Here is a 26,111-nt window from a genome sequence, read left to right as displayed (position 1 = left end):
ACGAAAAGATTTAAGGGAAATGGGAACTTCCTGAGAGGATGTAAAGAGACAGGTTTAAATAGTTTAGGACGGAGGAGGAGTGCGCATATCTGTGTTTAATTCAGGCGGATTGGCGCTGCGGTGAGTTGTTAGTAGTAGTAGTGGTTTGTATACTTTCATGTAATTCTCTGATTTTTGTTTCTTTTTTTATATCACGATTAATAATCTAATAGACTTGGGATGTGAAATTTGCTTTTAACCTTATGATTAAGAGGCTTGACCCGACCTAACAACGGAGAGCTTTGACGATGGAGGTAATGAATTTTCCTATTACCAAGGCCAACAAAAAACTGTAAAGACGGCGCCTGATAAATAGATTGTAGTGTTTATACAAAATGAAAATTCTGTTTTTTAATTCTTGATTTAGTTCTTAGTTTCAGATGGGTCTTAATCTTGAGTTCAATCCTAACCAGCAAAACTGAGGGATAAAATTTGATCTGCATGGATTTTTTTTTATTGGTGTACTATATTTTAAGCGTGTAATATGTAAATTATATAACAATTTGACACTTTGCTTATTTGAGGGGTTTATTTCCGATGTAAAAAGAAATCATAATAGCCAATAAATATATAGGCTTAATTTATATTTCTTTTTTAAAACTTTCTTCGAATGTTTAAAGACATTTGGTCCTCTGGTTCATTACCGCGAACTGTTTGACTTTATTTCAGTTAGTTTTTGGTTATGATATTGCTCTTAAATTTTCCTTAAAAAAATATTTTTTGAAAAAATTCTTAAAATTAATTTAAACCAAATAAATTTAAAAACACGGTGGCAAAGTGTGTTAACGCCAGTTTGTTCAACATGACGTTTGATTTAAGGTTCATCTTCGTGTTAATTTTGGCATCTTTTGCGACCACTGAACTCGGACTATCAGGCGTTAACAAAATTTAAATAAATTTATGAAATTTTAAATAAATTAAAAACTTGGTGGCAAAGTGTGTTAACGCCAGTTTGTTCAACATGACGTTTAATTTAAGGTTCATCTTCGTGTTAATTTAGACATCTTTTACGACCACTGATCCCGGACTATCAGACGTTCCAGAGAAAGTGAAAAAAAATAATGTGCAACCAGAAAGAATTGGTCAGTTATTTAAGTTGAATCTCAATGAACTCTGTATTAACCGTTTGTCTTTTCTCTCTTTTTACAGGCCTTTTATGGTTTATGGTTTGACGACCAGCTCAAGAAGCGTATCTTATCATGGCTAACCGCAGGCTAGAACGTCGTCTATATTGGATTGGTGCGAATATATCCCGGTGCGTCATCAAATAAATCTTCCTAATAGAAAAATTTCAAGTTGTTGGTTCAGTCTTCTTGTAACTGTTTCATAAAATGCAACTTTGGGTAAGATGGAATATTTTTCTAAATAGATTTGGTTTTAGATAGTGAAATATATTTAGGTACTTTTGCGCTACCTGTAACACACGCGAAAAGTTAAGTTTGGTTAATGCTAATGAAATAAAACAAAATAGGATGAAAATAGTTTAGAAACGAATTTCGGCTATATATTTGCACATTAGGGGGGGGGGGAAGGGGGTAAGGCAGAGCAGATATTAAATATGTAACCTAACCAAGGTACCTCCCCCCTAAACCCCAAAAAACAATAGTTTAAATATTGTAAACGCAATGACAAACCACGGTTTCCAATTTAATTCTCTATTGAAAGCAGTGGCGGATCCAGGGGGAGGGGGCGCGCGCACCCCTCCCCTAACGTCGTATAAAGCAGTGTAATTTACTTAATTAACGCAAGTTTGCTTTAATTAACTTGCTCCTAACGCAAGTTTATCGGATCAACCTATTTTGTCCCCCCCCCCTAAAAAAAGTCTTGGATCCGCCCCTGATTGAATGAAACTCGTTTGAATAGTTTCTTAAGAATCTTCCCTATATAATATGACGCGTGTGTTACAAGTAGTACAGCAGTGCCTAAATTTATTGGGTAGGCTCTTCTGGGTTAAGATTTACTATAGGGCGGATACAGGATAGGAAAAAATAAATATGCTATTCGATCCTCCGTTCAATGCTCTTTCTAAATTTAATAATTGTGTCCCAGTCCCCCCATGGAGCCAGATATAGCCCTAGGCTGTATACAAAACCTGGCTGCCATTATATCTTGTGCTTATTTCTCGTCAATAGTTGGTTCATTTTAGGCCTACCAAGTAAATCCAATTTGAAAAAGAAAGCAAAATCACCAAGCCTTTATATATTAAATAAAAAAAAAACAAGTTTTCCAACTGAAAGTAAAGAGCAACAACAAAACTTGAAACGAATAGTAATTATTACGTATATGATGGGGGTTGCTTCCTCCTTAATACCTCACTCTTTACGCTAAATTTTTTATAATTTTTATATGTTAAATTAAAAAACAAGTGTTTTTCAACATAAAGTAAGGAGCAACATCAAAACTTGAAACGAACAGTAATAATTAAGTATATGAAGGGGGCTGCCCCCTTCTTAATACCTCACTCTTTACACTAAAGCTTTTGGAATTTTTAAAAAAGCTTATTATTCTAATTTAATAACCCTTGTGTTTCAGCAGTCGTTCTTAAAAAATTGGGACAAAATTCAAACTTTAGCGTAAAGAGCGAGGTATTGATGAGGGGGCAACGCACTTAATATACGTAATAATTTCTGTTCGTTTTAAGTTTTGATGTTGCTCCTTAGTTTCAGTTGAAAAATTTGGGTAAATATTTACCAAATCATATTATTGAGTTACAACTAAAGTGAATATACCACTCGATGCCTTTTTTGCTCTTTACGGATATAATAATCATTTTTGTCGGTAATGAATTTTAGCCCCCACCCCTCTATATACCAATTCAGGGTATATATTTGCACATTAGGGGTGGGGGTGGGGGTAATTTTATTTCTGGTGTAAATGAGAGGTAAGTTTAAACTATTCCCCCACCCCTCTAATGTGCAAATATATACCCTGAATTGTTATATATACGGGTGGGGGCTAAAATTATTTTCCGACAAAAATGATTATTATATCCATAAAGAACATAAGAAAAGGCATCGAGTGGTATATTCACTTTAGTCGTAACTCAATTATATGATTTGGTAAATATTTACCAAAATTTGTTTTTTATTTAATTTCTGATCATGTTTAAATAATGCCGGAAAATCCGGCTCCCCTCCATGGATGATTCCTTCTCCTCACGGAAAATCCGTCCATGGGAAGTTTCTCCCACGTAAACCCCTCCCTCTGCCAGGAAATTTCCTCCAGTTCCATTCTAGCTGAAAAATACTCCCGGAAAACTCCTTGCGGACGATTCTGGGTGAAAAATTTTTCTTAGCGCAATTTCATTTGAAAAGACTTATTTCTGATTGTTTTTAAAATCATGCTGAAAATTCCCTCCTCCGTGAAAAAGTTTTCCCGCAAATCCCCCCGCCCCCCCCCCTTCTAGAAAGTTGCTGCCGTAGAAAATGTCCACTGGAGAATTAATCCCATGGAAACCTCTTCCATGGATAATTTCTCCCGTGAAAAATCACCCCTACGAAAATAAAACTCTAGACAATTCCAAACCGTTAAATTTCCCCAGGGAAATTCTCCTTTAAATCTCCATAAGTAAAATTGAGTCGGCAAAGACAAAGTAAGACAAATAAAAAGAATTTCGTATAGGAATTTCGGCAAATTCCCCCAGTGTAAAATTTTTCTTGGAGAGTTCACCCCCAGAAAATTCCCTCTCCACGGAGAATTCTCCCCATGGAAAATACTCCTATCAGAATCCCCCCCTTCAGAAAAAATGTCTGTATATTTCCCAATAACAAATACTATGCATAAATAATGGTCAAATTTTGACTTGCATACCTTTTCCCATTTGTTTTGGGGGTTCAAAGTATCCCCAAAGATATAGTTACTGGACTTTTCAACTATGATGAACAAAATAGCTATCTCAAAATTTTGATCGGACGACTTTGAGGAAAAATGGGGTGGGAAGGGGGCTACATGCCCTCCAATCTCTTTGGTCCCTTAAATATAGGACACTATAACTTTTAATTTCTGTTCGAATATGCCCTTCCCCGATATTCTAGGACTATTGGTTTGATACGATCATCTCTGGGAAAAAGAAAAATAAATAAACACGCATCCATGATCTTTCTTCTGGCAAATATATAAAATTGTACGTCATTGCAGATGGGAGCTTGAAACTTCTATAGTATGGTTCTTGGATACGCTGAATCTGATGGTGTGATTTTCATTAAAATTCCTTGACTTTTCCGGGATGTCTCTCCCCTTTTTCGAAACTCAGGCAGATTTTCTCAGGCTCGTAGCATTTGATGGGTAACACTAAACTTAATGAATCATATATTTGATATCAACATAATAAGCCACTTTTTCTGATATATCTATTGACATCAAAATTCAGTTTTTCAGATTTTCGGTTACTATTAAGCCGCGTTGCTCTATATATATATACATAAATATATATATATATATATATATATATATATATATATATATATATATATATATATATATATATATATATATATATATATATATATATATATATATATATATATATATATATATATATATATATATATATATATATATATATATATATATATATATAGGGCTACACTGTAGGGACAAGGCTAACGAGGGCTGTGACAAAAAAAAAACGAAGAACTGACAGCACATTGTACACGTTATATTGCTGTCATCGTCAGCCTGCAGAAAGTAGATAATTTTAGGTGACTCGTGCTCGTTTGAAGCTTGACAACATTATTCATTTTGTATTAGTTCCTTCTTTAATCATTTATTTATTCATAGCAGTATCTGCTATCTTCATGTTAAATACGGCTACTCATTTTTATATCTTTTCGTTCGGAATTTTATTTATTCATTCTTAGTAACTTCTTCTCGGTTTAAGTTTGGATTATTATGTGACTATTTCTGCTTGGTTTATACATGAATAAAACGTGAACAATATTCATTGATAATAATTTGCATAGAAAGCCAACGAGGGCCGTAAGAAAACGAACTACCGACAGCACTTAATATCAAAGACATAAATACGGTCCATCGTCAGCCTCCAGAAAAGAAAAGAGCTCTATGCTTCAGTTAAAGACTCAAAATTTCCCCTAGCTTTAGAATGTCTCCGAATTTCTTCTTCCTTTGAATTCTTATCCAATTAATTCCATCAATATTAATTCCTTCAAACATTCGTTCCTTAATTCTACCAATTCGCTCCTTAATTCTACCGATTTGTTCCATTCCCCTACAAAATTCAAGAGCTTTTCACTAATACCCCTGTAAATTTGGAAAAAGCATTTCTGCGGTCCTAAACAAAATTTTAAGCTTAAATATTACTAACAGCTGCATTTTCATAAGATTAATTAACAAAACTTTTTCCACAAAATAAGTTTTTCAAAGAAAGGCAAAGAGCTCCATTAAACAAAAAATTAGCAAAAATAAAATCAAATGTTCTACCAAGCATTAAACTACCACACATCAGTATCGATAAATAAATGAAACCCAAAACGAACAGAAATTACAATAATTAACCGAGTCAAACTTAAAACGAGTAGAAATTAATATAAGTTGGGTGCAAAACCCCATTGCCTTCCCAAGGCCAGAACAAAATTTGCACTTTACTGAAAAAAATACATATGAATGTGCATTGTCAGTTTAATATACATATACTGATATTTAGTAATCAAAATTTTAATATTATTTGATTTATTAAAGTTACAAAAGTAAAAACATTTATATTTTTTCCGTAAAGTGCAAATTATGGTCTGGCCTTGGGAAGGCATAGGGGTTTTGAGCCCAACTTATGTTAATTTCTGCTCGTTTTGAGTTCGACTCGGTTATTTATTGTAATTTCTGTTCGTTTTGGGTTTCATTTATTTATCGATGCTGATTTGTAGTAGTTTCACGCTTGGTAGATTATTTGATTTTACTTTTGCTTATTTTTTGTTTAATGGAGTTCTTTACTTTTCTTTGAAAAACTTATTTTGTGGAAAAAGTTTTTTTAATTTCCAGCCCTTTGAATTTCCAATCTAATGAGCCCTTTTTCAAGTTTCTACGACAAATATTTAAATAAAAACCTTTTATGCCCACGGGGCATAGCTTATAACTCTTGCCCTGAAGACTGTGGGGGGAGTGTCCTGCTCAAAGGTATAATTTCCTGAACTTCGAACTGCGTGAAACAAAATGGCTACTACTTTAATTGTGGGCGTGGAAGGGGTGTTAGTTGCCTTCCAATCAATTTCGAATATTAAAAAGGGCACAAGCCACTCCAATTTCCAATTGAATGAGCCCTTTTTGAAGTTTCTACGACATCTTCTTCGATACGAAGTGCCCTGGTCTAAAAGAAAAAAAACAATAAATAATATATTGTGCCAACATCGTTCTTATATGCCCCCAGGGCATAACTTAAAACCCCTGCACTGACGGTTGTGGGGGAGTCTCCTCCTCAAAACATATTTTCTCGCTGGAAATCAACTACGCTGAATAAAATGGCTATCTCAAAATTTTGATTGGATATGTTTGGGGGAAAGGTAGGTGTGGGGTGTTAGGTGCCTTCCAATCACTTTCGACTATTAAAAAGGGCACAAGCCACTCCAGCTTCCAATCGAATGAGCCCTTTTCGAAGTTTCTACGACAACTCCTTCGATACGAAGTGCCCTGGTATGGAAAAAAACAAAAACAAAAAATAAAATAATAAATTGTGCCAACACCGTTTTTTACGTAGGCAGTGCGATTGCGCTGCCTATGAATCGACAACGCTTTCTATAAATACCGTATGTGCCCCCAGGGCATAAATTACAACCCTTGCCCTAAGGGCTGTTATGGTGGCTTCAAACCAGCTTTATTCTGTATTTCCTGACAGCTAATCCATATTGTTTGTTGTAATATGCACTTCGAATACAAGCTAATGCTGTATTACTTGGCCCCAAAACCTAAAACTTTACTCAAATCATATTGTTATTTTTTAATATGTAGCATGTGCAATCTAAGGCTCCTTTATTTTGCCTCAAAACATAAAGCCTATTTTTTATATCTGTTGTATTGATACCAAGAACAATTTTATTCTATGTCTTATCACTCATTGATTGCCCAACAAACATTTGACTAATATTGCGAAAGTACATGATTGCATTGTATTGTGATTTATATTACGTCACCATTTGTATGAAGACAAATTTTCCTGCCCTAAGATTCCCTACCTCAAGCAGATAATTGAAAAAGAACTACCTACCTTTCAGCTAAAAAGTTGGTGGTAGGGTTGTATTGGAAGGGCCGCGAGTCCCCTTTGTGCCTCAACTCATATTAACTCTGATTAGACTTCTTGTATGACTCTTCTTCCAACAAGCCGCAACATGCCGACTTTTCTGGTAAAAACCTTGCGGGAAGAGGAAGAATCGGAGGAACCACAGGTCTGCTTTGTGGCTTACCTGACTTTCAGTCCAATCACGCTATAGACGCAGCTAGAACGCTGTTTTTTACTTCCCATAAAGTTCAGTTGAGATGTTATAACTCATTTTGGTACATGTGCAAATGACAGCGTTCTCCCCTCCTCCCAGTTATAAGTCGGATTGTAGCAGGAGTTGGTTCTGTCTACCTCAGGGTGTCAGCTTTATATGAACTGGAAATTCTTGAAGATCCGAAAATTCCGTGAAAGAATAAAAAATTGAAATTTGTGATTTCCTGATTAATCTTTCCATAATCATGTCCTAGAAATCCAGAAGAGATACAGAATTTTCTATCTCGGGCCCTTAAGCGATAATTACACGTTCTACCTGAGTCTGGCCCCAAAAAAGTTTACTTTCGGAGCTTCGTCAGTTTCGGTCCGCTATTTCTTTTTTTCATTTAGTATGCTAGAAAAAATGATTTCTATTTTTCTAGAAAATTAAAAGAAATCTAGGAAAATTTAGAGGAACCTTTATTGTCCATTTTACGATCTCAATCATTTTTTTTGCGCCTTCATCCTGCTCTAAAGGGCTAATGTTCTTACTATTTCTTTTGCCCTGTCTCACACTCTGCTGAGCTAAATCCCCCGCAGGTTCTTAACTAACGGGGGTATGATACTACCCACCAGAAAAACCATCCCAGTCCCTTTCTTCTATACTAAATACAGAAGCAGCGCTTCCAAAACTCAGACCACTAGCAGCAGAATTTACTGATCCGCCTCTCTCACGCGAAATAATACGATTACTCTAATTTGCACGAGCGTAGGATGTCCCAAGTTCTTCAAAATTATTATGGGGTCTAGCCACACATTTTTCTGTTTTAAACTTCATTCACTGTCCCATGCGTGACTGATTTTGATCCTTCTTTACTGAGTGAACTTGCATTGACCATTACTTCATTGCCCGTGTGCATATTACGATTTAAGTCGGATCTCTGATTTGATTTTTTTTCTTTTTTATTGTATGTTTTACTATCTTATTCTTTTAGGTAATTTCACTAGCTACTGTCAGTGTTGCAGTAGCGGCACCAACCTTTCCTAACGATGACCAATTCGAAAGTTTCTCAGAAGTTTATGATGATAACATAGCAATGCCTTCAACAGTTCACAGAGGATTTCAAGCACCAGTACAAAGAGTGCCAGCAGAATTTGGACATACAATTGAATCTGCAAATTATAGGAATATGTTGAGAAACCCCAATTATGCTATGCAACAGCGATTACCTCTCAGAAACCAAAATAAAATGTATCAATCAACCTATTTCCCATCCGAAGACTACTTTTATAATCCTTTCCAGAACCAGCAATTTTACTTTCGGGGTCAACAATATTACCCTCAGGTAAACCCGTATGAAGAATTTGATTATCAATTTGATTACCCTCGAGTAGTCTATTTCTCAATACGGCGGCCATTTAATGGAAATCCGTATTTATCTGCTGCCCTCAGACCCTATCCTCTAGCCACTTTTAACCCCACTGTTCCTCAAGAAGAGACGAATCGAGAGCAGGACCCTGTAACTCCCGTTTATATTGAGACACCATTTGGTAATTCAGGAGATCTATCCAATAACAAAGCAGAAACAGAAATATCAGAGAAACCTGCGGATGGCCTGGCAGAACAGCGAGGTGAAGTTAACGAAATAATTTTACAAAAAGAAAGTGCAGTTCAGGTAAGTGAAATCTGGATTATTCTCAAACTTTTTGGGCCTTTTTACGAAAATTGCACGAAAAGTAAACTTTAGTAAGCTAGGGCGCTTACCTGAGGACTGTTGACGTTTTTTTTTTGGGGGGGGAGTACTTCCGTCTAACATCAAATACAAGGTGCACGGTCGTTAAATTGATCAATATTTTGGGGAAAAAATCATGACACTAGAGAAGGTAGGCCCGAAGACCCCCCTTGATGCCTGTTTGGGCTATTGTCAAAGATTACTCGCACTGATAAACACAGCTTTTGGTTCACGAGCTAATATACATGATTGTATTATTTAATAGAACTTATTTTTCTACGCTGAAGTTGAGAATATGCTCCGATTATTTGCATCATCCACAAGTTTCAGATAGTATTTTTTTATGAGTGATATTTTTTCCAAAAAATCTAGAAATATTGCATTATTCAGAAGACTAAATATTAATTGTTCCCAGATTATCCTAAGGAATATGTTTTGATTCATTCAAAATGCAATAATTTTGTTTTGCACCTACAGTTTTCTTGTAGCAGTTTTTGAAGCTGTTCGTCAAAATTAAAAAAGGTTCTTGCGAAAAAAAAAATTCAAAAAATTTATATAATTACATTTCGAATTCAGAATTTTGGCAAAATGCCAAGGTAGCAAATGACATCAAATACTGAAGGAGTGAGAAAAATTTTATGGCACCCTGAAGGGGGGGGGGGGGCATCACTTAATACCTACACTTTTTCTTCAAATGATCCTTTCTCAAGAGTGTTCTACATTCCTCCAATCCCAGAAAGGATCATTGCCCTCTGGTGCACAAATAGCCTCATTAAAAAGTGCAATGAGTTTCAATAATTTACAGCTAATTTATTTCTTGTTGATTTCGTAAAAAAAGAAAAAAAAAAGATTAGTTGCTTTTATTGTAAAGCTTCATAAACCGCAAGACAAAGAGTGTTTAGTATATTGGTAGCCTATTAGTTTTAATATTCTTGGGAATCATTTTTACTTTTTCTTAACGATCTTGAGAATTGTTATTGACAAAAATTTGAAGTTCAAATTAGGGTAAATTATAATAAATGTAACTTAGGATCAAGTGAGTTATTTAAGCCTTTATGCAGGCTTTTTATTTTAAGTTTATTGCACTTTCTCTTGATTTCATGTCAAGATAATTTGTTTGCTTTTTATAAAATTCCCATTTTTTTTAAATACAGTAAATCAATAAAGCAAAAAAAATGACAGAATTGAAATGAACCAGAGTAAGGCTTATGTTTTAGACTGGAATCTTCGCAATTTTATAAACATAGACGCTTCCTAAAACCGTCGTTTTTAGTTGTAAAGCTTCATAAACCATCGAAGTAAAAAGTATATTCATAGGAACCTTACACTCAGTACAGACCCATAAGAGAGGGGGGGGGGCTCCTTGAGTCCCATTAAAGTAGCCTTATTAAATATGATTCCCTTACTTTGTCTTATGAAAATACAAGTTCAAAAAGTTCTACTATTTCAAAACAAAATATTAGGTCAACTAGATTGGGGACTAACGAGATTTATTTGCAATTGAATATCTAAATGTGGTTCACTTTGATGGTCGTCTTCAGCCATTTTTTAATACTATACTGCGAAGATAGGTCTTTTAATTATTGAAACTTTAGTTCGCATTATTTAAGGTCGTTTCCCCCTCTATTTTCTCATATCTTTTCATATTCAACGTTTATTTTTTGTTTGTATCTTTTACAATTGAAATGTTTTTTATGCGTTTTTGAGGATTTTTTGGTGTAAGCCCCTTCCCCGAAAAAATATCCTTGAGTAACACCCTTCCCCCCCCCCAAAAAAAAATCCTGGGTACAGCCTTGTCTCGGTTTACATTGATATCATCTATTATTGGTATGCGTGTAGCCGAATCTTCCAGAGCTAAGGGTTCACGTGGGAGGAGATAGAAGAAGAGTGTCTTTACTATAAACTGTGCATTTATTCTACAAAGTCTATATACATGGTTTGAAAACAAGCACAAGAGAAGAACTTTACAAAAGTACTGCACGAAAGGAACTAACTCAAACACTTCGGAAATCCGTATCTATAATGATTTCCAAGGTTCTAGAAACACGTTCTACTATATTAAAATTGTCCGAGTTCTACCTTCTGGTATTATAAACCTAGTTTTTCTGATTCTCATTTCCAAAGGACAAAGCAACATAAATTCCAGAGATCCGTGTCCCTTTTAGGGTTCTAGAACCCAATATACATTGCAAGATAACATTCAAAAGTTTACAGATTTTGCCCCCATTTTTTCAAAATTATTTTACCAAAAATAATTTTCCAAACTGAATAAAAGTTTATATTTGAGGCACTTTATACCGACATGATAATCAGTTACGAGTAGAAACTTAAAGGGAAAAAAAATCCACACATAATGTCACATCATCGGTCACTCCACGGGTTTTGCAGGATTGATTCGAATTGTAGATTTCTTCAGATATTTTTTATAATTCTTTTATGGTTCCAAATGAAAGTTTGTGTTCACTCATCACTTTCATAAAAATTTTAATAGAATAACTAAATTGAAAAGTCACTGTCTTAGTCACACTTGCAATCTTGTTCGCAGAGAATTTGCAGTCCCTGTACCTAAGTAATAAATACAGTGTTCTTCTTTTAAAAAAATGCATAGACATTGAAGAGAACAAAAAATTCAAAAAATTTATCTGTGAAAAAAACCATTATTTAAAAAATAAAAAATGAGGATTTTCAAATGTTTCGATGATCAAAATCAAGGCATTTTCGTCACTGATTTCCCAATTGAATTCTTTCATTTTTCAAAATTTAATTTAACAAACTTCTAACCAATCTTAAAATCAACCTTTTGTATTTTCCCTTAAAATAAAATAAAAAAAAACGAGATTTCAACTGACTGCAGACTGAAGAAAATTTAAAAGAAAATTTTATTTATTAATGCTCTTTGTAAAAACCTCTCAACTTCATTCGATTGCTCCCCTCCCTAGGCATACTAGGTTAGAAGGCTCTACAGTATAGAGATTGATTTCAGACTGTTTCTTTGGCTTAAAATTTTTGGTTTGGGTTCAATTTTATCTTTAATTCTATTTTTGATTGTTTTTTTTTAATATAGAAAGTTTTAAGTAAAGCCATAATCATTACTTTCAATCCTAGGCAATTTTGATTTTAGTTGTTTAAGACCAAGTGCGAGTTTCAAGCAATAAATATTGATTTCGGACTATTTTTGGCTTAGAATTTTTGGTTTCCCAAGACTGTATCCAGCGGGGGGGGGTACCCTGTTTGAACCCCCCCCCCCCCCAAAATGTTTGACCGAGTCGAAAATAAGTCGAAAATTAGTAAAAACCTAGGTAAAAATCAGTAAAATTAGTCGAAAACTGAGTCAAAAATTAGTACACCCCCCCCAAAAAAAAATCCTGGATCCGCCCTTGTGGTTTCCCTTCAATTTTGTTTTAATTTTCTTTTTAATTGTTTTTTTTTAACATAGCAAGTCTTATAAAATCGTAATCATTACTTTCAATCCTGGGTCAATCTTGATCTTAATTGATTGAAGCCAAGTGCGAGTTTCAAGAAAAGAAAAACTCCTTTGGCTTAACATCTTTGGTTTTGCTTCATCACTATTTTGCATTCATTTTTTTTTCTGAATACAGTAAATCTTAAAATAAAACCATAATCATTACTTTAAATCCTGAACACATTTTGATTTTGGTTGTTTCAAACCAGAAAATTCGGTTTCGGACAATGTTTTGGCTGATGCTTCATCATCGGGGTTTTACCAAAAGGAGTCAATATCCTTAGGTCTAATTTAAATACAAATTATCTAGTCGGAAATCATAAAACCCATCCAAACTTGTTCATCCTTTTGGATATAATATTATTTAGGCCTAATAAGGAATCAAAATGGTTTATAAGCAAGGGGTTCAAACCAATAGCTCATTTTCATGTACACCACTGGAAGAGAAACAGAAGCGAAGGAGTGGAGACTTGGGCTGAGAGAAGACTAACAGAATCTGAGAGAGGTGCTGGACTGCACAATATTGAACGAGATGTGCGATTTGTCATGCACTTAACAGACAGCATAAAATGCTTAACAGATACTTAAAGCAATAGCTCGCTTTTATATAAACCTAAAAAACGGTGTCCGACTGACTCACAATACAGAGAATAACACCCTGGAAACCCCCTCCCCCCATTCCACATTTAAAATTTAGCAGCCAAAGGGAAAAGTAAGACAAATAAAAAGAATAAAAAAGGGCTTATTTGAAATAAGGAATTCTGTCCAAATAAGTTTGCTTGGTTCTGACTGTTTGACTCCGTATTATTTAAATTAAATTAAGCCACACCTTCCACAGTAACCACTAGCCTCATATCCAAATTAATTTCTTAAAGCTTTATCTTACCCTGCTATGATAATTCCGACCCCCAAAACACGAAAAAAAGTTAAACGAAATAAAAATGTAGAAAAAATACTATTCGATATTCTACATCATATATTCTACATGTATTTTTGGATGTTGTACATGAATGACACATGCATACGTGTATTGGAAGATGTTGTAAGGAAATATTTAAGTGAAATGGAAACTTCTTTTGAGGGTGTAAAGAGGGAGGTTTTGAATAGATTGGAATAGAGGAGGAGCGTGCGTAGCTGTGTTGGCCTCAGGTGGCTTAGTGCTGCAGTGTTGTTAGCAGTAATAGTAGTAGTATTTTATATATATATATATATATATATATATATATATATATATATATATATATATATATATATATATATATATATATATATATATATATATATATATATATATATATATATATATATATATATATATATATATATATATATATATATATATATATATATATATATATATATATATATATATATATATATAGGTAGAATTTCCCGAAATTTCTTCTTTTCTTTGTTCTTTTTAATTTTTTGTGGTTTGTCATTGGCGACTCAATTTTATATGTCAGGGGAATTTTACGAGGGGGGATTTTTTGGGGGAATGGTCCGTGGAGAGGGGTATTTTGTGGGAGAATGAGCATTAGCCAGTCAAAGGGAAAGTAAGACAAATAAAAAGAACGAAGAAAAGAATGGATTTTGGAATATTCTATCTACATTTTAAAATACAGGCAAGAATGCTCAGGGAAATACAGATGATTTTCCGGTGAGGGGAGGAGTAACAGCCTAGGACCGAAAAGAACATAGGCAGAATCAGAAGAGTGGAAGCGAGGACATAGACTGACAGAGTTAGTCAAGTACAGGGTCACATCACGTCGAGGAGGAAGTAAAAATTTGCGTAAACTTGTAGCAGACAATGGGATATCCTTAGCAGTTCCAAGACAGTCGATGTGTGGATAACTAAACTCCCGCGCAATGATTTCTTGACTTTTTAGATAATTGATGACTTCAACGTATTTTTCCAAAGTGAAGCACTGATGTCAATTCGCGGAAAGTTAGGGGGAATGCATTTTTTGTTAATATAAAGGAGCCGAATTTGTCATTTAAAAAATCAGTTAAAATACAAAAAAGGCATTTCAGCGACCCCCACCCCTAAAAAAGATATATTTCTAAAGCTAAGGGGGTAGGAGCAGAAACTCTAGGGGGAATGTCCCCATGTCCCTCTGTAAAGACTATTTCATTCGAGTAAAATTTTATCACTTCCAAAAAAAAGGGGTGAATTACATTTTCTAGGTATATCATTGATCTAAGGAGGGTCGAGTATAGAATGGGATTGATTTGAATAAGGGTTGAGTCAAATAGCGTAGTGTTAAACGGAGGTAGGTTTTGTATGAGGGTTGAGTTAAATTAGGGTTGAATTGCACTGGTTTTGAGTTGAATGGAGGTTTGAGTTAAAGTTGAGTTGCACTGGAGTTGAGTTGAATTTGGATTGACTTAAACGGGAGTTGAATTATGCAAGAGTTGACTTAAATGGGTTTGAGGTAAAAGACGATGGAAATAAACGGGGATTGACTTGAATGACTATTGAGTTGCAAGGATTTTTAGTTGAAGGGGGTTGAGTTGCACGGGGGTTGAGCGGAAGAAGGGTTGAGATATACGGGAGTTGAGTTCGATGAGGCTGAATTGAATGGGAGTTGAGTAAAACGGGGATTGTGTTAAATGGGGGTTTGGGCAAACAGAGATTGAGGTGCATGGGGGTCGGGTTAAAACGGTGGTTGGGTTGTACGAGGGTCCAGTTAAGTGGATTCAGTTCGTTGGCTGGTGTTTACCCTCCCGGCGATTACCCCCCATCCCGGAAAATTCACCCTCGCGGAAAATACCCCCCCCCCCAGAAAATACCCCCGCGAAAAATACCCTCCCCCGGAAAATATCCCCCGTGGAAAATAATGCTTTCCAAATTTGAAAATTTTATTTGAGTTTTATTTTCTTAATTTCCGCAGGGGGAAGGAATTTTGGTACTTGTGTATTATGCGCCACTCACTCAAGTTTACGCTGTGTAAAATTCGAGAACACCGGTCGTTTCGTTAGTTTCTTCGTTACTTTAGAAATAAATTTGGGCTATAGATTTTCACATTAGAGGGGAGATAAAGTATAGCGGGTCTGCAAGCAAAATGTGTTTGGTACAATTATTTTGCATATTAGATAGATAAACAGATAAGTGTATTTTAAAGCCAAATGTACGGTGGAAAAAACACTTAAATGAAACATTACATTTACTTTATGCTGAGATTTTTTTTTTTTTTAACAAAATTTCCAGATACCTCGCTATTCTTCTGTAATTTTTTAGTGGCCATATACCTAGAAAGAATTGTTTTCTGACTTCAAACTGTCCAAATACTTTACCCCCCCCCTCATGGTAAACGCCTAGAGCTCAGTTAAACGAGGGTTCAATAAAACGAGAACCGTAAAGGCATATTCACAATGATATTTTACTAAGGTACTTGTCGGTTATTGGAAACACATTCCAGAATTACGCTAAGGTTACATTTCAGAAATCCGGTTTCATAGCTACAGAAACAAGTAATGGATGATACAATGCATTTGACTTAGACATAATGCATTGGACTTGTATAATTTAGGCTATATATTTGCACAATGGGGGGTGGGGTTAGGCTAGATTACCTTAGGTTTCCATAATTTTGTTTTTAAAGTACTATTTTATCCTCATGTTTTTTTTCATAGGATTAACAACTTCACTTTTTAGGTGTGCTTCCAATAACCGACAACTACCTACCCTTATATTGAGATTTTGCTTGCGCTAATTTGAGCCAATCAGGAATTTCAATCTAATTTTTCGGCCAATCAGAAAAATTCTGTGAAAAAGTGGATTTGGCTGAAATTAGCGCTAAGTAACTCATTATTAACAGAATCTCATTGCGATTGGGTCTGAATTAGATCAGTTTTATCTTAAAAGCTATCTGACCCTGGTAAATCCCAGCAGTTGACGGTAAATGACCCCATAAGCATTCTCTTCTTGTCTACCAGTTTTTCGACGGAAGCATTTCAGACTTAACTGGTTTCAGGAGTTATTGTATTTTTGCAAAATCATTACACTCCAGCTTATCATCCACTGAACGTTTTATAATAAGAGAATCTCGCTAGTTTTAATCAGTCTTGTTATCGATAAACAAGAAACTATGCACCAGGGCCGTATTCAGGATTTTGTTCGGGGTGGGGGGGGAGAAGGGGGTGTAAAAAAGGTTAGTGATTATCAAGCCATCAAGGTTTCTGTGTAAAATCGTTTTTACATCTATTTTGTTACTTTTATGCGGATTGGAAAAAATTTGGAGGGGTTCAAACCGGGTAACCCTTTCCCCTGGATGCGGTCGTATATGCACGGCATTTTTTGATTTTACGGAGTAGCGTTAAGTGATTCAATAAACAATGGTTGTTTCCTGTTTTGTTTGAACAATATAACTCACTAGATTTTCTGGGAAAGAAAAAATACTATTCTTCAAAAAGCTATAACTTAACCCCATTAGAATTATGGATAAAATAATGATCGTGTCTCAATTAAATCACGTTAAAACTATTTCATAAAATCAAAGAAAAGTTTATTTCATCCATAAGCCCATCACCTTTGAAATGGGAACAAGTAGTAGTTTTGAAGGAGTAGCAAAAAATCTGTTTTTCCCGCAAAGGCTATTGGGTTTTATAGTTAAAATAAACCCAGAGAAGACCATTGTCTTACGGCGTATCAACAGGTGTTCCAATGTTTCATGTACTTCTGCCTCCCCAATTGACAGTAACAGTTTTTGTGGACATGCATGGTAACATATACTTTTACTGACAAAAAATATTCTCTACAATTCGCGGTAACATACAACGTGACGAGACATAAAGCAGACAAAGATTTACTGCTCATTGAAAGGCACTTACCCAACCGATCTTGAATTATCTGCGTACATAACTCTGAATCTGAGGAAGATTTTGCAAAGTTTCCGAATGAAAAAAACAAAAACAAACATTGTCAAGTGGTTCCAAAGGAGGAAGATCCTGTCCTTCGGTCACTGAATTGGGTACTACTCTGCTAAGCATGAGTGAATACGTATAAAGTCCCGGTGTTAAAAAGGATTCCTTCAAACCACCCAAACGAAAAAATTGAAATCATTCTAAAGAGGAAAAAAATGCAGTTCATCTTTCACTGAAGTAACTCAGATTCAACTAAGAGCCATTTTTCTTGAAATTTCAACCCTTAATTCACGTTCCACTCTGTAAAATGCCAGAAGAAAATTTCCGCCATAATGAAACGGGGCTTTGAAAACGACGTTTCTGAAATTGTCTGTCGAATTCCCTATTAGTGCTGAACTAATTTAAAGAAAATGAAAATCTAATAGATAAACAATTTCACGAGAAATATTTCAAAGATAACGTCTAAAAATCAAAACTCAATATAATTTGAACTTATTTGTTTCACCAGATTCATCAAGTATGCCACGTTCAGGCTCAAGGAATACCTATAAAGTTTTTTGAAAGTGCAAAAATATTTTCAAATTGAAATAAGATTTTGGTTTCAGAGCGAAAGACAAAAAAAAACTTCATGGTTTTCCTAACAGCCTTTTGAGATGTCCTGAAAATCTCACAAGGAACATGCTTTCGCCCTTTAATGACCTTTTGCCTACAGAAATCCTATGTAGATGGCTCTCTCGTACATTCCCCATCGATTTTCTCCCTAGCTTTTGACCAGAACGTGGGTTTGCTAGCGCTAAAATCCCCTGGCTCCTCCACTACTTCTAATTGTGAAAAATCTAACAAGGAAAATCGTTTTGTTCTCTAATGTGAACCTTATAGGAGTCCTATGCTCAGTACGATAATTTAAAAAATAGAGTAAGATAAATAGGGTAAGACATTGTTCTGTCACCAGCAATAGCGTCAATTGGAACAGGGCCCCCTCGTAGATTTAGGGGATGTTTTATTGAAAAATGCCTTTTCTGGATACTTTTACTCTAAAAGTTGAAAATTGAGAGACGTGCCCCCATAGACTTTGAAAAATATGCTTTGCCCTTCCCCTAAATCTCGTGAATTGACGCCACTGGCCACTGATGCTAGTAGTTTTTTTTATTCTGTTTTGTTTCCATTTTTTAGCCCTGAGCTAATATGAAGATCAAAACAGTAAGTTTAACCGTAATTTTTCATCTGACTGATCGCTCATCGCTCGATAACTGAAAAAAACGTCCAGTAATTAAAGAAACAAGGTTGTTTCGGAGGAATAATGTTATTTCGGTAACCTCTCCAGTGTTAGGAGGAGCGTGCGTAGCTGTGTTAGCCTCAGGCGGCTTGGTGCTGCGGTGAGTTGTTAGTAGTAGTAGTAGTCTAGTGTTACAGGCATTCTGGTTCTGTTTTATTCATCTGAGTAACATTATTCTGTCTCTTGTGTACTAGTTTTTTCGATTAATTTCAGTTGTTTTTCCTCTGTCCTGAGCTAATATTAAGAAGTAGTCTCTTTTCTCCTAAATTCTCTTTCTGTGTGTATTCACTAAAAAGTAGTACCTGTTCCATTCTCGCTTGTCATGCATGGAAGATCCATCATTAAAATTATTTGGAAGAAAGTAATTAAAGTCTAAGTTTTTGCTTCTTTTTACAGCTGAACGCTTAGGTTAATGCATGATACTGTCATTAGGAAGTAAGAAACCATGTTTGATAGGCCATTGGCCTCGTACTGACGCATCAAGTTTTTGGCAAAGGAAGTTATGTTTTCGAATCTTTATTATGAAATCATTGGCCTATATGGTACGAGTATGACACGAAATTTCAAGTTTTGACCCAATTTTTAACTTTTACGACATCCCATGAAAGACCTTGACGAGAGGAAAAGATACATGATGTTGCACAAAATACGTTCATCTTTGGCAAATCCTTTAACTAATCTCCGTCTTCATTTCCTTTTTCAAGTTAAATTCGCCTGATACCATCTGGTCTCTTTTAAACAATCCGTTCCAAAACTTTCTTGGAATTTCTTGAAACTTGCAGGATGACATGACCCCTTGGTTAACCGTGATGGTGCTTCAGCCTTGGTACGATATACTTAGTCTTCCCCAATCACCATTCAACCCCCTAAGTTTCAAAAATGTACCCGTTACTTTCGTATTAATTTGCCTTTTTTTCTCAAATTTTGTATTAACAGCCCAGGAACCAGAATTTCATTATAATCAATGTTTATTTGGTTTCTTCTGAAATGTTACAGAACAGGGTATACCAAGGGACTGAATCAGGGTTGCCACCCGTTGGAAAAAATCACTAGATTTTTAAAATTTTGGGGTGATTCATTGGTTTTCTCAATAATCTAGTGATTTATGTGCTGATTTAGGGACTTCTTTTGTTAGGCAATACAAAAACACTAGAAATAGTGATAAATCAAAAGGTGTGGCAACCCTGGACTGAATTGACTTCATACAAAACGTATCAAGCCCTGCTAGATTGGGTGCCTCACTGCCTCACCCTTTTGATCAGCTCCCAAGGTTACCATACTTTTAATATATTACATCCATTCCTGAATTTGCCTCTTGAAAGGGACCTTCTCATATTCAAACGCAAGCATCACGCATGTGTTTGAAAAGAAGGTTAATACCTTCTTTTTTTGCTGATGGTCCAATTGTGACTTTGATATGTATATTCGCATGCCTGTGAAATGAGGGTTATTAATGACTGAATAAATAAAGCTTCTAAGAATAAGGTTTCTATGCAAACTAAGTTAGCAATGCCGTCAATTCGAGGGGGCCATGTCGGTATTGGCCCCCACACAATTTGTAGTCCCTCCCCTATATTTTGAAAAATTAGTTTTTAGGAGTTTTCATTGAAAAATGGCTAATGTTATTCGAAAAATGAAAAAAAATACTAAATTAAATTCGGATTGTGTTTGTAAACAGGGCTGCTCCAAGGTTTGGTGTTTCTCGGGGCAAAATTAATCTCGGTGCCCTCCGTACTTGAAAAATGTTATCTAGCCAAGGCAAATAACTAGCACAATTGCCTTTGAAAAAATCTTGGCCATGATGGGCACAGCCAAAGGGCCGGGTGTTACTTACCCTGTCCTCCTGTCTTGGAGTTGGAGAGTCCAGTTGCAACTCGGTTACTGATAGACATACACATACACTTAACTATAAAGTTTAAATAATCACGACACTTAAGGAAATTAAACCAGAAAGCCAAACCATCTTGTGCTGGGGAGTGGTAGGCATATACACATGCGTATTTGGAAGGGGGGAAACACTTTAAAAAATGCAAATGACTAGCGTGTATGTCTGAAAATACAAGGGGTTGCATACTTCAAAGTGTCATTTGTTTCGCAACGGTTGACAAATTTCCGCCATGCCACAACTCTTATCGCTGCGAAAAGCACACTTGCAAAATGCGTGGTGCGTGCCACTTGTTGTAGGCCTATACGATGTTTGAAGTAAATGACCCAAAGATGAAATACAGGAAATTATTGGAAAGATCATACAAATCTGTAAGCATTGAAGAGGGCTAGACAAGAACCCCCCCTCCCCTGTCCAAACTCATGGGCAGTGATAAAATTACTTACGGAAAATGGAAAAAAATCCATTACGTAATGGAAAAAATCCATTACGCTACTGAGTAGCGCAATGGATTTTTTGTCACTTGCCTTTGTAATTTGTTTATAGATTTAATCGGTTTGGCTTCCCAGCGTTTCAATTATACAGCTCTGTTTATTCGCGGTTTCATTAAATAAAAGTAGCTCATCTGCTCCCGTAAATTCTATTAATGGAGTGCGACAAGACAATAACTAGAGTGGTCAGTTTAAGTGAAAATTATTCGAGTTTTAAAGAATTTAAAGAGTTATTATTCGTCAATGTAGGGCACTTGTAGTACATAACTCAATGTGGATTGAACGGGTTTCTCTTTTAAAATCCCACTTTCTTCTTGAAGGGTCATAGGTGTTTATTCAACTCATTATAACTATTGTTCAAAACTACTCGAGCGGGTTTTATTACAATCTAAGAACTGGATACCCTTTGAATTGGGCGAGACAACATACAAAACATTCGCATAGAGAACTAAAAAAAAACTTAGTGCAAGATTTGCCCGAAGAGTCAAAAAGGTCCTCAATAATTTCATTTTGGAAACTAGTTTAAATTAGGGTAGGCACGTGGGTACTTATTTAGAATCCGATAAGCACGTGAGAAGTGAAGTTTCGTTAATGCTAATGAAATAAAACAAAATAGGATGAATATATAATAGTTCAGAAACAAATTTGGGCTATATATTTGCACATTAGGGGAGGGGGGGAATCATAACATATATTAAATACGTAACCTAAGCTAGGTACTTTTTGCGCCTTCAACCCCAAAAAACTAAAGTATGAATCTTAGTCATGGAGTGGGCAATAGCTTACTAGGCAGCGGAAACCTGTTTTTCATATAATATCTTTGAGACTTCGATGCGGTCTTTCTCGCGTGCTTACCGGATTCTGAATAGATTCCTGCACGTGTTTGGGGAGGGGTACTTCGTGCCCAGGTGCCTCAGAACTTCCAAAGTTTTAGGATTAGTTGTATAGTTTGGCGAAGGAGAGATCCACTTTCGAAAATCACCTACACCAGGTTGTGCGTACCAATCATGGTGGAATCGTACTTCTCAACTTAAAAGTATTAAAAAAATCCTCCCAGGAAATTTCCCCCTGCGGAAAACTCCACGAAAAGTTTCCCCCCAGAAATTCCCTCGTACAGAAAATTTACCCCCCCCCCTCAAAAATTTTCCCGACAAATTTCCCCTTGAAGATTCTCCTTTTGAAAATAACGATTGTAAATTTAGATTTAAAAGCAATTGTAAAATCAGGTTAGGACTATTAACTTACCCAACGAGTTTTGCTGGATACATAGAGACATCCATAAACAAATTAATATCCAGAGAATGTGAATAATGTGAACGAAAGTAACTTTCAAGTATTTGGGATTAGGGGTCTCTAATTTCAGTCAGCGCGAAAAGTGATATATATACGAACAAAAGGCTAAGGGGGCCTTGGAGGGGGGGGGGGTGGAACTATACCTAAAACCTTTGCAAGAGTGCTTTCATATATATATATATATATATATATATATATATATATATATATATATATATATATATATATATATATATATAGAGAGAGAGAGAGAGAATTGACTTTTGTTAAGAAGTGACTTTCTAGCAATAAAAAAGGAAAGAAAAAAAAATATCGCCAGTTAGGAACTTTTCGAACATCCTAATCCCTCTTGCTAATAATATCATACTGGCTCATTGCTAGAGTAAATAATTGATAATTTATGGACCGTTTTGACTGCAACTTGGAAAAGATATCGTAGTCTATGACCCCTCACCACCCCATCTTAAGCCCCATACATTGAGCATAAAGGAGGAGGGAAATCATCCTAAGAAAAGGAATTTTTCTTTAGCTCTACGCCTCCCCCTTCCATCTCCTAGAATAATTTGGGGGTCTTGTCCCCCTCCTCAAAAGAAAACAAAACTGACATCTTTGAAGATCAAACATGTGAGAAGACTGAACCAAAGGATTTTGGATCCTATTTTCTGAACATATAACAAACAAATCAATTGAGGATCGCTTAATTTACTGCACCTTCCTTTTTAGATCCTACTAACTGTAGATTGGCTTTTCTAGCAATAACCTGCTCTACCATGATTATAGCGTATCTTTACTTCCACTGTTAATTCTTTCAATTCCTTAGGTCGAAGTAATTCTTAATTTGAACTTTGGGGAAAATCTATCCTAATCATGGGTTCAACAAAGCAAAAGAAATTTCTTTAGTCATTATATACTTAAAAGAATCAATTACGAATGTTTTTCTCAGTTCTAGCAGGTCTTATACCCTGGCTCTCCCCCCCAGTTACTATGCTTTTAGGTACTACCCTCCTTTTTACACCCCTGACTCTATATATTTTTGAGTGATGTTTTTAAACCTATAATGAGACGATAGTTATTTTAATTGTTCCCAATCAAGTTTTATTACTCGTTAAAAAAAGATTCCGAGGTTTTATTACTTGTGAAGAATTTGAAGAATTTTATTACTTGTGAAGAATTTGGAAAGTAGAATGACCATATTCTTGGGTAACGGTAACTGTTTATAGGTTAACAATTAAGATCCAAAGAAGAGAATAAATGCAAAGCAACTGAATGGTTACGAGTCAATCAGGTTACAAAACTTGTATTTGGATGAATTTGTTTCAGAGGGGGTTCAAGTTAGGAAATGGGAAAAATTATCTTTTTAGATATGCTCTTCTGCAATATAGCTTCATAAAATTTGGCGAGGCTCATGATACGACTTCAATTAATTTATGATCTTCTAAAAGAAAATTATCTAATGACATCTTTATAAACAAAAACGAATTTATGTCTCTCTGTTTATCCTGTGGACATTACTACACTGTTCATACGATCCCCAAGAAAATTTAAGAAGTTGCTGAGTACACTCTCGGGAAGGTTTTAGGTCTTAAAGATTTTTGCCTTCCCCCAAGGCCCTCTTAATTTTCCTAATAAGCTTTGTACTGACAGAAATTAGAGGCCCTTAACAAGAATACGTGGAATAGATGACGAAGGGGTGGTAAAACAAAAATTACTAGTCCTAACCTAATTTTCAGATACTTTTAAATTCCAAAATACGATGATTATTACTGTCTGGGAGGATTTACTGCAGAGGAGTTTTCTGCAAGAAACAAAACCCGATCGTTATTATTACAGGGGGGGAGGGGGTCTGTGTGGAAGATTTCTCCAGCGGAAATTTTCCTTGAATTTATTTTCTTTTGAGGTTGCAGCAACGCACGACAGGTAAGCTAGTAGGTTATAAAATTATAATGATTAGGTGAAATTCAAAGACACCTCTAGCTTAAAAAGCTGTAACAGCCACATTACTTGTTGTCATATAAACAAACCAGGAACCAGGACTCAAGACTGTAGAAATAAAAAAAATAAGAACGAACTTCCGAATTTTTGATTGGACTATTGACAAATCATCATTAGCAGACACAAACATGAATAGAATTGAAACAAATCAAAATAAAAATGTAAAATTCTAACCAGGAGCGAATCTCCAGTATTTTTATTGGAGGGGGGGGCAAGAAGGGTCCATATCTGGATAGTCAAAGGGCATAGAATGTATAAATTTTTTTTCTCAACATTATTGGGGGGTAACTGCCCCCTTGCCACCTCCAAACGACGCCCCTGATTCTAACCTTGACCTTTGTTATTAGGAACTCAAGATCAGACTAAAAAGTTGAATTGAAACAATCATTACTCATTCACACAGTCATAGCTTAATCCCTGGTCAGTATGGTAGCTGAATGTTTGCTTCTAAAGAAATTAACTAATTTTATACTTTCAAAGAATCTTATGAATGTTTAATTTTTCAGCTGTATGCTCATTCAAAATATTGTACACACTATGAAATAAATCATTATAAATTTTAAAACATTATAACTTATTATCTATTACTGCTTACTAAAGTTTTCTTTTAATTAATAAACTAGTTATTACTCGTCTATTATTAATTAGTATGCAGGCTATACATAGTTTTCAGCCACAGTACGGAACAGCGTATATTCCACTAATTTCTTAAACTTGTCTTGTTTTTGGTTCTTTCGCCTTGAAAAATAGCTCAAATAGTTCCAGCATTTTTATTTCTTAAAGAAAATTGTTATTTTATTCGCCAACAATGGAACTGTTATGCGCTTAGTGTAACATTTCCAAAAGCCTACAATTACAAATCGTTTCAATTTTATTTCAGTTTGGAGATGAGGAGCTTGAACTCCGCATAGCAGCAGATGATGAAACTAAGGCAATGGTAGAGAGCAGCGCTGAAATGGCCATGGAAGATGAATTTGAAGGGAGTGGCAAACGATCCATGGATTTAGCTGAATCTGCAATCATAGAGGCTGCCTCTGAAGAAGACGATGATGATGATGACGACTTAAGTGTGAGGAACCCCTTCCCTGAAACTTTTCTGGAAAATTCTAAAGATAATGAGGAGTTAAAAAATGTTATAGGATGAGTGTGAAAATTTGACTAAATTGTGTTCTATTTATTGTTATTTATTATAGAAAACTCGAAAAACATTCTTTCAGCGCTGCGTAATAAAAGCTGACATTGAAGTTAAAAATTGAAGATGGCAGTCATCATAACGTAATCGTGGACAACAGAAACTTGACCTTTTGATCAAACCTCGATTTGAATAATACATCGAATTCATTTGATTCGATTCGATTCAGATGGGTATTATTAATACTTTACACCTAAATCGCAAATACTTACAAATACATTTAACAAACAAATTCTGGGTCATAATCCATAATAATTTGCGTGAAAAATAACAAAACATGGGATTTCTTTACATTTATCGTCATCTTGTTAGCATCCATCCACAAATAAACACGCTCCATTGTTTCTTGTTGTCAATGAGCTACTCCATCAGCATTCTCATTAGCACATCGATTTACGGTGGCATCTGCAAAGCCCTGCAACACTTCTCCCGAATTCGAATCCAGACTTGGGCTAGACATTGAA

General features: G+C 35.3%; 1 protein-coding gene across 1 annotated transcript; it reads left to right on the top strand.

The window, feature by feature from the left end:
* The first annotated feature begins 1,254 nt into the window (after positions 1–1,254).
* Positions 1,255–25,630, top strand: LOC148955063 (uncharacterized). Its single transcript, XM_089108039.1, has 3 exons — positions 1,255–1,382; positions 8,452–9,132; positions 25,336–25,630. The coding sequence occupies exons 1-3, from the start codon at positions 1,371–1,373 to the stop codon at positions 25,597–25,599; spliced, it is 957 nt and encodes a 318-aa protein (XP_088964165.1). The 5' UTR covers positions 1,255–1,370; the 3' UTR covers positions 25,600–25,630.
* The last annotated feature ends 481 nt before the right edge of the window (positions 25,631–26,111 follow it).

This window comes from Artemia sp. Qi Xiang Cuo, chromosome 2, assembly GCF_049724085.1.
Source record: "Artemia sp. Qi Xiang Cuo chromosome 2, ASM4972408v1, whole genome shotgun sequence".
Lineage (NCBI taxonomy): Eukaryota > Metazoa > Arthropoda > Branchiopoda > Anostraca > Artemiidae > Artemia > Artemia sp. Qi Xiang Cuo.
This window is presented reverse-complemented; position numbering and strand designations above follow the sequence as displayed.

Excerpts from the sequence above, each read along its gene's own strand:
- LOC148955063 (XM_089108039.1), top strand. Across the intron at positions 9,133-25,335 it reads AAAAAGAAAGTGCAGTTCAG|TTTGGAGATGAGGAGCTTGA; the intron begins GTAAGTGAAATC and ends ATTTTATTTCAG.